The following is a 14,229-nucleotide window of genomic DNA, read 5'->3' as shown; positions in this document are numbered from 1 at the left end:
GCCATCAAGACTTCGGGTAGAGCGATCACCTTTTTCCTTTTGAGCTGATTGTCTCTATGACTATAATTGTCCCCTCACACTGGTTGAACTCAAAGTGGCCCTTCATCAGTCTGGCAGTACATAAGTCAGACCTGATGATATACACTATGAGATGCTGCACCATCTATCTCCTGTTTCTATTGCTATTTTTCTGATTATTTTTAACTGGATCTGGCAGGAAAATGTTTTTCCTGATACCTGGCACTGGGCTATTGTCATACCTTTCTCTTAGCCTGAGAAGGATCCCAAGATTCCTTCAAACTACCATCCAATTGCTTTGACGAGTTGTCTCTGTAAGACCTTAGAGAGGATGGTTAATGCTCATCTTGTTTGGTTCCTTGAATCGAACAACCTCCTCTCGCCCACTCAATGTGGGTTCCAATGACAACGCTCTATCATGTACCACCTGATTCAAATTAAAACATCAATCAGAGAAGCCTTTCTCAAATGAGAACATCTTGTATCAATATTCTTTGACATTGAGAAGGCTTATGATACAACATGGGTTACATGGCCATTTGACCATTTTTATTAAAAATTTTTTTAATGGACAGGAGATTCAGAGTTCATGTGGGCTCGACACTCTCCTGTTCTTTTCTACAGGAACTTGGAGTCCCTCAGGGCTGTGTTCTGAGTGTCACACTTTTCAGTATAAAAATTTATGCCATCACTGAACAACTCTCTCTCACTGTTGCAAATGCGCTCTGTCAACCACTTTTACATCTCATGTCAGTTGTCGAACATGAGGTATATTGATTAGCAGCTACAACTGCCCTCAATTGTTTACTGAAGTGGATCACAGAAAATGGCTTTACTTTCTCTCTCTCTAAAACTATTTGCATGCACTTTTGCCACCAATGGGTATTCACCCGGATCCTGAACTCTGTATTGGTGAAATTGTGCTGCCTGTGGTCTCTGAATTCTTGGGGCTTATATTTGACTGTAAGCTAACCTTTATACCACACATCAAGCAGCTGTGGGTCAAATGTACAAAAGCACTGAACATCTTCCATGTCCTCTCTTCCACCACTTGGGGAGCGGATTGACGTCCTATATTAAGGATATATTGTGCTCTTATTCGATCGAAACGTAACTATGGATCACTGGTCTAAGGCTCTGCCAGACCATCGGCCTTAAAGATGCTAGACCCTATTCGTTATCGAGGACTCCGGCTCTGCACTGGGGCTTTCTGCACTTCCCCAGTTTAGAGCTTATACATAGAGTCTCATGAAGCTTCTTTGCACCTACCCCATTTGCAACTGTCTTTACTATATGCTTTGAAACTTCATTCCTTACCAAATCATCCCACCTGTGGTTGTATTTTTCTTTCTTGATGGGCCGTGCTCTTTCAGACAAGATGGTCTGCCATTGCTCCTTTTGGCCTTCGTATCCAGGCACAGTTAGAAGAATTGGGTCTGTCCTTGGATAACATTGCTGTATCCACTGGTCAGCTCATCCCACCATGGCTTCATACAGTCCCCAAATGTGACTTATCTTTAAGTCATCTGAGAAAAGTAAACACTCCTGATTGGAAATACTGTCTGCTATTTGCTGAACATCTTTCAAACCATCCTTCCATTACTATTTATACAGATGGCTTGAAATCAGGTGACTGTGTGGGCTTTGCCATGGTTTGTTGTGGTTCGTGGTTGCTCGCAGAATCCCCTCTTCAGCTTCTGTGTTCACTGCTGAAGTGTATGCTATTTCTCTTGTCCTGGATCACATAGAAGCTAAACAGTACTCAAACTGCACGATTTATTCTGACTCGCTTAGTTCTCTACTGGCCCTGGAATCGCTTCACATTGGTTCACACTCTGTTCTTGCTGATATTCAAAACCAACTGGCCCATTTCTCTTTAACACCTACTTCTATCCAGTTTTTCTGGATACTGAGCCATGTTGGTATTTGCAGGAATGAGCTTGCCTGCACTGCAGCTAAGTCTATCTGTTCTGTCACTATCATCGCTGTGCCTGTCCCATATATAGAGTATGGTCCTGTATTTAAGGCTTGGATCAGTGCCAGCTGACAGTCGACTTGGAGTGAGCAACGCGAAAACAAGCTTTTCTAAATAAAACTTTATATTGGACTTTGGCCGTCTTGTTACCGTAAGGATTGGAAAGAGGAAGTTGTTCTAACTAGGCTACGCATTGGTCACAGTTTTTTAACTCATCGTTTTCTTTTACCTGGAACTGATGCACCAGTGTGCAGATTGTGCAACACTCAGATCACAATAAGCCACATTTTACTTTCTTGTCATCGTTATAATTCACAACAACGGCCCCATTTTAAACATGTTCTGTTCCAAGGTTTGTCCATGATGTTAGACAGTGTTATTGGTGATGGTAACACTGTCCACCTTGAAAATGTTTTTAGTTTTTTAAAGGCCATTAATCTTTATAATACCATTTAAGTTTATAATTTATACATTACGCCTTTTTAATGTGGCTCCCTTTTAAAAATCACAATTCATCTAGTTCAATTTGAAATTAGAAACTGACCGTAACATTAAGTACTGTGGTTTTTGTACAGTCATGCTACAGAAAGTCCTTTACAAACTTGTATTACTGTCGTTTTTCTCTTAACATTGTAGACTAGATGTAAACATTGGTTTTATGCTATTTATGTTTTTTTAAACTTTGTTTTGTTTTACGTTAATTTCCTTTTATGAATTTTACTGAATTTACTTTTAACTTTTTACTGGACGTTTGGTGCAGACAGCCTAGCTACTTTGTGTCGTAAAACACTAAATCAACCAACCTACATTAGTGCAGTATCTTGATGTTGTGGTTTATTCTACGTTACTGCAGTATCTTGTTGTGGTTTGTCATACATGAATATATTATATTTTCTTGTTGTTATTTGTACTACATTAGTTAAGTATGTTTTTTTGTTGTGGATTGTCATGCATTAGTATTTTTTCTTGTTGTGGTTTGCCATACATGAGTATTTTTTCTTGTTGTGGTTTGCCTTACATGATTATTTTTTCTTGTTGTGGTTTGTCATACATGAGTATTTTTTTCTTGTTGTGGTTTGTCATACATGAGTATTTTTTTGTTATGGTTTGTCCTACATTAGTATAGTATTTTTTGTTGTTGTGGTTTGTCATAAACGAGTATAGTATTGTTTCTTGTTGTGTTTTGTTGTAAATTAAATGAAAACAGTATTTTTTGTTGTTGTGGTTTGTCGTAAATGAAAACAGTATTTTTTGTTGTTGTGGTTTGTCGTAAATGAAAACATTATTTTTTGTTGTTGTGGTTTGTCGTAAATGAAAACATTATTTTTTGTTGTTGTGGTTTGTCGTAAATGAAAACATTATTTTTTGTTGTTGTGGTTTATCATACATGAGTATAGTATTTGTTGTTGTGGTTTATCATACATGAGGAAAGTATTTGTTGTTGTGGTTTATCATACATGAGTATAGTATTTGTTGTTGTAGTTTATCATACATGAGTATAGTATTTGTTGTTGTGGTTTATCATACATGAGTATAGTATTTGTTGTTGTGGTTTATCATACATGAGTATAGTATTTGTTGTTGTGGTTTATCGTACATGAGTATAGTATTTGTTGTTGTGGTTTATCATACATGATTATAGTATTTGTTGTTGTGGTTTGTTGTACACGAGTATAGTATTTTTTTGTTGTTTGTCTGACATTATTACAGTATTTTGTTGTTGTGGTTTGTCCCACAGTAGTACAGTATCTTGTTGTTTGTCCTACAGTAGTACAGTATCTTGATATTGTTTACACTACCTTAGTACAGTATCTTGATATATTTTACACTACCTTAGCACAGTGTCTTGATATTGTTTACACTACCTTGGTACAGTATCTTGATATTGTTTACACTACCTTAGTACAGCATTTTGATATATTTTACACTACATTAGTACAGTATCTTGATATTGTTTACACTACCTTAGCACAGTATCTTGATACTGTTTACACTACATTAGTACAGTATCTTGATATATTTTACACTACCTTAGTACAGTATCTTGATATTGTTTACACTACCTTAGTACAGTATCTTGATATATTTTACACTACATTAGTACAGTATCTTGATATTGTTTACACTACCTTAGTACAGTATCTTGATATATTTTACACTACCTTAGCACAGTGTCTTGATATTGTTTACACTACCTTGGTACAGTATCTTGATGTTGTTTAAACTACATTAGTACAGTATCTTGATATTGTTTACACTACCTTAGTACAGTATCTTGATATTGTTTACACTACCTTAGTACAGTATCTTGATATTGTTTACACTACCTTATTTCAGTATCTTGATATTGTTTGTCCTACATTAGTGCAGTATCTTGTTGTTTGTCCTACTTTAGTAAGTATCTTGTTGTTTGTACTGCATTTGTATAGTATCTTGTTGTTTGTACTACATTAGCATAGTATCTTGTTATTGGTGGTGTTTGTCCTACTTTAGTACAGTATCTTGTTATTGGTGGTGTTTGTCCTACATTACTTGCTCCAATATATTGTTGTTGTGCTTCCTTCATTGAAGCTCAGAAAAAAAAACAAAGTGTAACAAAACGTCATTGGGATTAACTAATACTGTAATGTTTTATATTCAGGTTTAGTGTTAACTAATACTGTAATGTTTTATATTCAGGTTTAGTGTTAACTAACACTGTAATGTTTTATATTCAGGTTTAGTGTTAACTAATACTGTAATGTTTTATATTCAGGTTTAGTGTTAACTAATACTGTAATGTTTTATATTCAGGTTTAGTGTCAACTAATACTGTAATGTTTTATATTCAGGTTTAGTGTTAACTAATACTGTAATGTTTTATATTCAGGTTTAGTGTTAACTAATACTGTAATGTTTTATATTCAGGTTTAGTGTTAACTAATACTGTAATGTTTTATATTCAGGTTTAGTGTTAACTAATACTGTAATGTTTTATATTCAGGTTTAGTGTTAACTAATACTGTAGTGTTTTATGTTCAGGTTTAGTGTTAACTAACACTGTAATGTTTTATATTCAGGTTTAGTGTTAACTAATACTGTAATGTTTTATATTCAGGTTTAGTGTTAACTAATACTGTAATGTTTTATATTCAGGTTTAGTGTTAACTAACACTGTAATGTTTTATATTCAGGTTTAGTGTTAACTAATACTGTAATGTTTTATATTCAGGTTTAGTGTCAACTAATACTGTAATGTTTTATATTCAGGTTTAGTGTTAACTAATACTGTAATGTTTTATATTCAGGTTTAGTGTTAACTAATACTGTAATGTTTTATATTCAGGTTTAGTGTTAACTAATACTGTAATGTTTTATATTCAGGTTTAGTGTTAACTAATACTGTAATGTTTTATATTCAGGTTTAGTGTTAACTAATACTGTAATGTTTTATATTCAGGTTTAGTGTTAACTAATACTGTAGTGTTTTATGTTCAGGTTTAGTGTTAACTAATACTGTAATGTTTTATATTCAGGTTTTGTGTTAACTAATACTGTAATGTTTTATATTCAGGTTCAGTGTTGACTAATACTGTAATGTTTTATATTCAGGTTTAGTATTAACAAATACTGTAATGTTCAGATTTAGTGCTGACTAATACTGTAATGTTGTATTAGTTAACACTAAACATAAACCATTACAGTATTAGTTAATACTAAACATCAATATAAAACAATACACTATTAGTTAACACTAAACATAAACCATTACAGTATTAGTTAATACTAAACCTGAATATAAAACATTACACTATTAGTTAACACTAAACAAAAACCATTACAATATTAGTTAATACTAAACCTGAATATAAAACATTACACTATTAGTTAACACTAAACATAAACCATTACAGTATTAGTTAATACTAAACCTTTATAGTGTTAAATAATATAGTTATTAACAATTATCATATCTAGGTATAGTGTTAAATAATATAGTTATTAATAATTATCCTATCTGGTTATAGTGTTAAATAATATAGTTATTAACAATTATCATATCTGGTTATAGTGTTAAATAATATAGTTATTAACAATTATCATATCTGGTTATAGTGTTAAATAATATAGTTATTAACAATTATCATATCTGGTTACAGTGTTAAATAACATAGTTATTAATTTTCATATGATAGTATAGTGTTAAATAATATAGTTATTAATAATTATCATATCTGGTTATAGTGTTAAATAATATAGTTATTAACAATTATCATATCTAGGTATAGTGTTAAATAATATAGTTAACAATTATCATATCTAGGTATAGTGTTAAATAATATAGTTGTTAACAATTATCATATCTAGGTATAGTGTTAAATAATATAGTTATTAACAATTATCATATCTGGTTATAGTGTTAAATAATATAGTTATTAATAATTATCCTATTTGGTTATAGTGTTAAATAATATATTTATTAACAATTATCATATCGTGTTATAGTGTTAAATAATATAGTTATTAATTTTCATATGATGGTACAGTGTTAAATATTATAGTTATTAATAATTATCATATCTAGGTATAATGTTAAATAATATAGTTATTAGTAATTGTCATAACTAGGTATAGTGTTAAATAATATAGTTATTAATAATTATCATATCTGGTTATAGTGTTAAATAATATAGTTATTAATAATTATCATTTCTGGTTATAGTGTTAAATAGTATAGATATTAATAATTATCATATCTGGTTATAGCATTAAATAGTATAGTTATTAATAATTTTTATATGTTTGTATTGTGTTAAATAATATAGTTATTAATAATTTGTATATGTAATTACAATGTTAAATAATATATTACCATATAATGGGGTAATAGTGTATTTTTCCTGTAAGTAAATTATTTCCTTACCACAAATGTGTTATCAGAGATATTTAATGCAGAAGTCCTGTTCAGAGAAGACTGCAGTCCAGATGAATTCATTGACGTAATTGCTCGAAATCGTGTGTACTTACCCTGCTTGTATGTCTTGAACAAGATTGATCAGGTGTCAATTGAAGAAGTGGACAGGCTTGCTAGACAACCTCACACTGTTGTAGTGAGGTAAGTGTGTATTTATCATTCTCAAGACTAAATCCAAGTCTAAAGGGGGATTCTAAACCTTAAAACCAAAGATATAGGAGGGAAAAGAAAAAAGGTGTGTATCTATAAACTATTGGTTGACATGGTTTACTACATCACTGTGAACTACAACAGTTAAGCGTTGTACAACACACTGGATATAGTGTACTATCACTGTACAACACACTGGATGGTAGTGTACTATCACTGTACAACACACTGGATGGTAGTGTACTATCACTGTACAACACTCTGGATGGTAGTGTACGATCACTGTACAACACTCTGGATGGTAGTGTACGATCACTGTACAACACTCTGGATGGTAGTGTACGATCACTGTACAACACACTGGATGGTAGTGTATGAGCACTGTACAAATACACTGGATAGTAATGTATGAGCACTCTACAACACACTGGATAGTAGTGTATGAGCACTGTACAACACTTGATAGTAGTGTACTGTTACTACACAACACTGGATAGTAGTGTATGAGCACTGTACAACACACTTGATAGTAGTGTACTGTTACTACACAACACTGGATAGTAGTGTACTATCACTGTACAACACACTGGATGGTAGTGTACGATCACTGTACAACACTCTGGATGGTAGTGTATGATCACTGTACAACACACTGGATAGTAGTGTACTATCACTGTACAACACACTGGATGGTAGTGTACGATCACTGTACAACACTCTGGATGGTACTGTACGATCATTGTACAACACACTGGATGGTAGTGTACGATCACTGTACAACACTCTGGATGGTACTGTATGATCACTGTACAACACTCTGGATGGTAGTGTACAACCACTGTACAACACACTGGATAGTAGTGTACTGTTACTACACAACACTGGATAGTAGTGTATGAGCACTGTACAACACACTGGATAGTAGTGTATGAGCACTGTACAACACACTGGATAGTAGTGTATGAGCACTCCACAACACACTTGATAGTAGTGTACTGTTACTAAACAACACTGGATAGTAGTGTATGAGCACTGTACAACACACTGGATGGTGGTTTACGATCACTGTACAACACTCTGGATGGTAGTGTACTGTTACTACACAACACTGGATGGTAGTGTACTATCACTGTACAACACACTGGATGGTACTGTACGATCACTGTACAACACACTGGATAGTAGTGTACTATCACTGTACAACACTCTGGATGGTACTGTACGATCACTGTACAACACACTGGATGGTAGTGTACAACCACTGTACAACACACTGGATAGTAGTGTACTGTTACTACACAACACTGGATAGTAGTGTATGAGCACTGTACAACACACTGGATAGTAGTGTATGAGCACTCCACAACACACTTGATAGTAGTGTACTGTTACTAAACAACACTGGATAGTAGTGTATGAGCACTGTACAACACACTGGATGGTGGTTTACACTGTACAACACTCTGGATGGTAGTGTACTGTTACTACACAACACTGGATGGTAGGGTACTATCACTGTACAACACACTGGATGGTACTGTACGATCACTGTACAACACACTGGATAGTAGTGTACTATCACTGTACAACACACTGGATGGTAGTGTACGATCACTGTACAACACTCTGGATGGTACTGTACAACACACTGGATGGTAGTGTACGATCACTGTACAACACACTGGATGGTAGTGTAATGATCACTGTACAACACACTGGATGGTAGTGTATGAGCACTGTACAACACACTGGATAGTAGTGTATGAGCACTCTACAACACACTGGATAGTAGTGTATGAGCACTGTACAACACTTGATAGTAGTGTACTGTTACTACACAACACTGGATAGTAGTGTATGAGCACTGTACAACACACTTGATAGTAGTGTACTGTTACTACACAACACTGGATAGTAGTGTATGAGCACTGTACAACACACTGGATGGTAGTGTACGATCACTGTACAACACACTGGATGGTAGTGTACGATCACTGTACAACACACTGGATTGTAGTGTACGATCACTGTACAACACACTGGATAGTAGTGTACTATCACTGTACAACACACTGGATGGTAGTGTACGATCACTGTACAAAACTCTGGATGGTAGTGTACGATCACTGTACAACACACTGGATAGTAGTGTACTATCACTGAACAACACACTGGATGGTAGTGTACGATTACTGTACAACACTCTGGATGGTAGTGTAATGCGATCACTGTACAACACTCTGGATGGTAGTGTACGATCACTGTACAACACACTGGATGGTAGTGTACTGCATCACTGTACAACACTCTGGATGGTAGTGTAATGATCACTGTACAACACACTGGATGGTAGTGTACGATCACTGTACAACACTCTGGATGGTAGTGTATGATCACTGTACAACACTCTGGATGGTAGTGTACATCACTCTACAACACACTGGATGGTACTGTACGATCACTCTACAACACACTGGATGGTACTGTACGATCACTGTACAACACACTGGATGGTAGTGTACAACCACTGTACAACACACTGGATAGTAGTGTACTGTTACTACAGAACACTGGATAGTAGTGTATGAGCACTGTACAACACACTGGATAGTAGTGTATGAGCACTCCACAACACACTTGATAGTAGTGTACTGTTACTAAACAACACTGGATAGTAGTGTATGAGCACTGTACAACACACTGGATGGTGGTTTACGATCACTGTACAACACTCTGGATGGTAGTGTACTGTTACTACACAACACTGGATGGTAGGGTACTATCACTGTACAACTCACTGGATGGTACTGTACGATCACTGTACAACACACTGGATAGTAGTGTACTATCACTGTACAACACACTGGATGGTAGTGTACGATCACTGTACAACACTCTGGATGGTACTGTACAACACACTGGATGGTAGTGTACGATCACTGTACAACACTCTGGATGGTACTGTACAACACACTGGATGGTAGTGTATGATCACTGTACAACACTCTGGATGGTACTGTACAACACACTGGATGGTAGTGTACGATCACAGTACAACACTCTGGATGGTACTGTACGATCACTGTACAACACTCTGGATGGTACTGTACGATCACTGTACAACACTGGATGGTAGTGTACGATCACTGTACAACACTCTGGATGGTACTGTACGATCACTGAACAACACACTGGATGGTAGTGTACGATCACTGTACAACACACTGGATAGTAGTGTACTGTTACTACACAACACTGGATAGCAGTGTATGAGCACTGTACAACACACTGGATAGTAGTGTATGAGCACTGTACAACACACTTGATAGCAGTGTACTGTTACTACACAACACTGGATGGTAGTGTACTATCACTGTACAACACACTGGATGGTAGTGTACGATCACTGTACAACACACTGGATGGTAGTGTACGATCACTGTACAACACACTGGATGGTAGTGTACCATCACTGTACAACACACTGGATGGTAGTGTACCATCACTGTACAACACACACTGGATAGTAGTGTACGATCACTGTACAATACACTGGATAGTAGTGTATGAGCACTGTACAACACACTGGATAGTAGTGTATGAGCACTGTACAACACACTGGATAGTAGTGTACTATCACTGTACAACACACTGGATGGTAGTGTACGATCACTGTACAACACACTGGATGGTAGTGTACGATTACTGTACAACACTCTGGATGGTACTGTACGATCATTGTACAACACTCTGGATGGTACTGTACGATCATTGTACAACACACTGGATGGTAGTGTACGATCACTGTACAACACTCTGGATGGTACTGTACGATCATTGTACAACACACTGGATGGTAGTGTACGATCACTGTACAACACTCTGGATGGTACTGTATGATCACTGTACAACACTCTGGATGGTACTGTACGATCACTCTACAACACACTGGATGGTACTGTACGATCACTCTACAACACACTGGATGGTACTGTACGATCACTGTACAACACACTGGATGGTAGTGTACAACCACTGTACAACACACTGGATAGTAGTGTACTGTTACTACAGAACACTGGATAGTAGTGTATGAGCACTGTACAACACACTGGATAGTAGTGTATGAGCACTCCACAACACACTTGATAGTAGTGTACTGTTACTAAACAACACTGGATAGTAGTGTATGAGCACTGTACAACACACTGGATGGTGGTTTACGATCACTGTACAACACTCTGGATGGTAGTGTACTGTTACTACACAACACTGGATGGTAGGGTACTATCACTGTACAACTCACTGGATGGTACTGTACGATCACTGTACAACACACTGGATAGTAGTGTACTATCACTGTACAACACACTGGATGGTAGTGTAATGCATCACTGTACAACACTCTGGATGAAACTGTACAACACACTGGATGGTAGTGTACTGCGATCACTGTACAACACTCTGGATGGTACTGTACAACACACTGGATGGTAGTGTATGATCACTGTACAACACTCTGGATGGTACTGTACAACACACTGGATGGTAGTGTAATGCGATCACTGTACAACACTCTGGATGGTACTGTACGATCACTGTACAACACTCTGGATGGTACTGTACGATCACTGTACAACACTGGATGGTAGTGTACGATCACTGTACAACACTCTGGATGGTACTGTACGATCACTGAACAACACACTGGATGGTAGTGTACGATCACTGTACAACACACTGGATAGTAGTGTACTGTTACTACACAACACTGGATAGCAGTGTATGAGCACTGTACAACACACTGGATAGTAGTGTATGAGCACTGTACAACACACTTGATAGCAGTGTACTGTTACTACACAACACTGGATGGTAGTGTACTATCACTGTACAACACACTGGATGGTAGTGTACGATCACTGTACAACACACTGGATGGTAGTGTACGATCACTGTACAACACACTGGATGGTAGTGTACGATCACTGTACAACACACTGGATGGTAGTGTACGATCACTGTACAACACACTGGATAGTAGTGTACGATCACTGTACAATACACTGGATAGTAGTGTATGAGCACTGTACAACACACTGGATAGTAGTGTATGAGCACTGTACAACACACTGGATAGTAGTGTACTATCACTGTACAACACACTGGATGGTAGTGTACGATCACTGTACAACACACTGGATGGTAGTGTACGATCACTGTACAACACACTGGATGGTAGTGTATGATCACTGTACAACACACTGGATAGTAGTGTACGGTCACTGTACAACACACTGGATGGTAGTGTACTGTTACTACAACACACTGGATGGTAGTGTACTGTTACTACACAACACTGGATAGTAGTGCACTGACACTTTACATTATACTGAATAGTAGTGTAATATTTCTGAACATCACACTGGATAATAGTGTACTCTAACTATACAATACAATGGATAGTAGTGTACCAGTGTAGTTGGCTGGTACTTATAAGGTAGAGAGGAATGTCTTGACTTTTCTATGTCAATGGCATTGTAACATGTAGGATTAAACAGTTGACACTGTACAATGACATGATAATATGTAAAATTAGACAGCAGACACTGTAGAATGACATGAAAACATGTAGGATTAGACAGCAGACACTGTAGAATGACATGAAAACATGTGGGATTAGACAGCAGACAGTGTACAATGATATGAAAACATGTAGGATTAGACAGCAGACAGTGTACAATGATATGAAAACATGTAAAATTAGACAGCAGACTCTGTAGAATGACATGAAAACATGTAGGATTAGACAGCAGACACTGTAGAATGACATGAAAACATGTAAAATTAGACAGCAGACACTGTAGAATGACATGAAAACATGTAGGATTAGACAGCAGACACTGTAGAATGACATGAAAACATGTAGGATTAGACAGCAGACACTGTAGAATGACATGAAAACATGTGGGATTAGACAGCAGACAGTGTAAAATATGAAAACATGTAGGATTAGAGAGCAGACAGTGTACAATGACATGAAAACATGTAGGATTAGACAGCAGACACTGTAGAATGACATGAAAACATGTAGGATTAGACAGCAGACACTGTAGAATGACATGAAAACATGTATGATTAGACAGCAGACAGTGTACAACGATATGAAAACATGTAGGATTAGACAGCAGACAGTGTACAATGACATTTTGAAGGATTAGCTTTCTTTTTGGAGAGAAACTTAAAATGTTTTTTCTGTTTTAGCTGTAACATGAAGCTCAACTTAGACTGCTTACTTGAACATCTTTGGGAAAATCTTGCTCTAATTAGAATCTATACCAAGAAAAGAGGACGTAAGTATATAGAAAACTAACAGAGACACCATGATCTTGTGTAATGTGACACAAGTTTTAGTTGTCTGTGGTGTATCATGTGTAATGTGACAATGTTTAGTTGTCTGTTGTGTACTGTGTTATGTGACACAAGTTTTAAATATCTGATATGTATTATATGTAATGTGATATAAGTTTTATTTCTCTGTTTTGTATCATACGTAATGAGACACGTGTTTTATTTGTCTGTTTTGTACCGTATGTAATGTGACACAAGTTTTAGTTGCGTGTTTTGCATCATACGTGATGTGACGCAAGTTGTAGTTCTTTGTTTTGTATCATACGTGACATGAAGCAAGTTTTATTTGGCTGTTGTGTATCATATGTAATGTGACACGAGTCTTAGTTGGCTGTTCTGTATCATATGTAATGTGACAGAAGTTTTGTCTGTTTTGTATCATATGTCATACGACAGAAGTTTTATTTGTCTGTTTTGTATCATATGTACTGTGACACCAATTTTTGTCTCTGTTGTGTATCATATTTCATATGACAGTAGTTTTTGTTGTTTATTCTGTATCATATGTAATGTGGCATGAGTTTTTTGTATGTTTTGTATCATATGTAATGTGACACCAGTTTTTGTTGAGTTTTGCATCAAATCATTTGACAAGTTTTATTTGTCAGTTTTGTATCATATATAATGTGATAAAAGTTTTGTTTGTTTTGTATCATTTGTCATCTCACAGGTTTTAGTTGTCTGTTGTGTATGATGTGTAATGTGACACAAGTTTTAATTG

General features: G+C 36.0%; 1 protein-coding gene across 1 annotated transcript in view; it reads left to right on the top strand.

Moving 5' to 3' along the window:
* Nucleotides 1–14,229, top strand: part of LOC143237624 (developmentally-regulated GTP-binding protein 2-like) — a 54,007-nt gene that overhangs the window by 25,817 nt on the left and 13,961 nt on the right. The window contains exons 9-10 of the mRNA XM_076477085.1: nt 6,914–7,088; nt 13,362–13,450. Of these exons, the coding sequence (XP_076333200.1) occupies nt 6,914–7,088; nt 13,362–13,450 (264 nt within the window). The remainder of the gene's footprint in view (nt 1–6,913; nt 7,089–13,361; nt 13,451–14,229) is intronic.

The sequence above is a fragment of the Tachypleus tridentatus genome, chromosome 13, assembly GCF_004210375.1.
Source record: "Tachypleus tridentatus isolate NWPU-2018 chromosome 13, ASM421037v1, whole genome shotgun sequence".
NCBI classification, from domain to species: Eukaryota; Metazoa; Arthropoda; class Merostomata; order Xiphosura; family Limulidae; genus Tachypleus; species Tachypleus tridentatus.
Note: the sequence above shows the minus strand (reverse complement) of the source record. Positions and strands in the feature narration are given on the sequence as shown.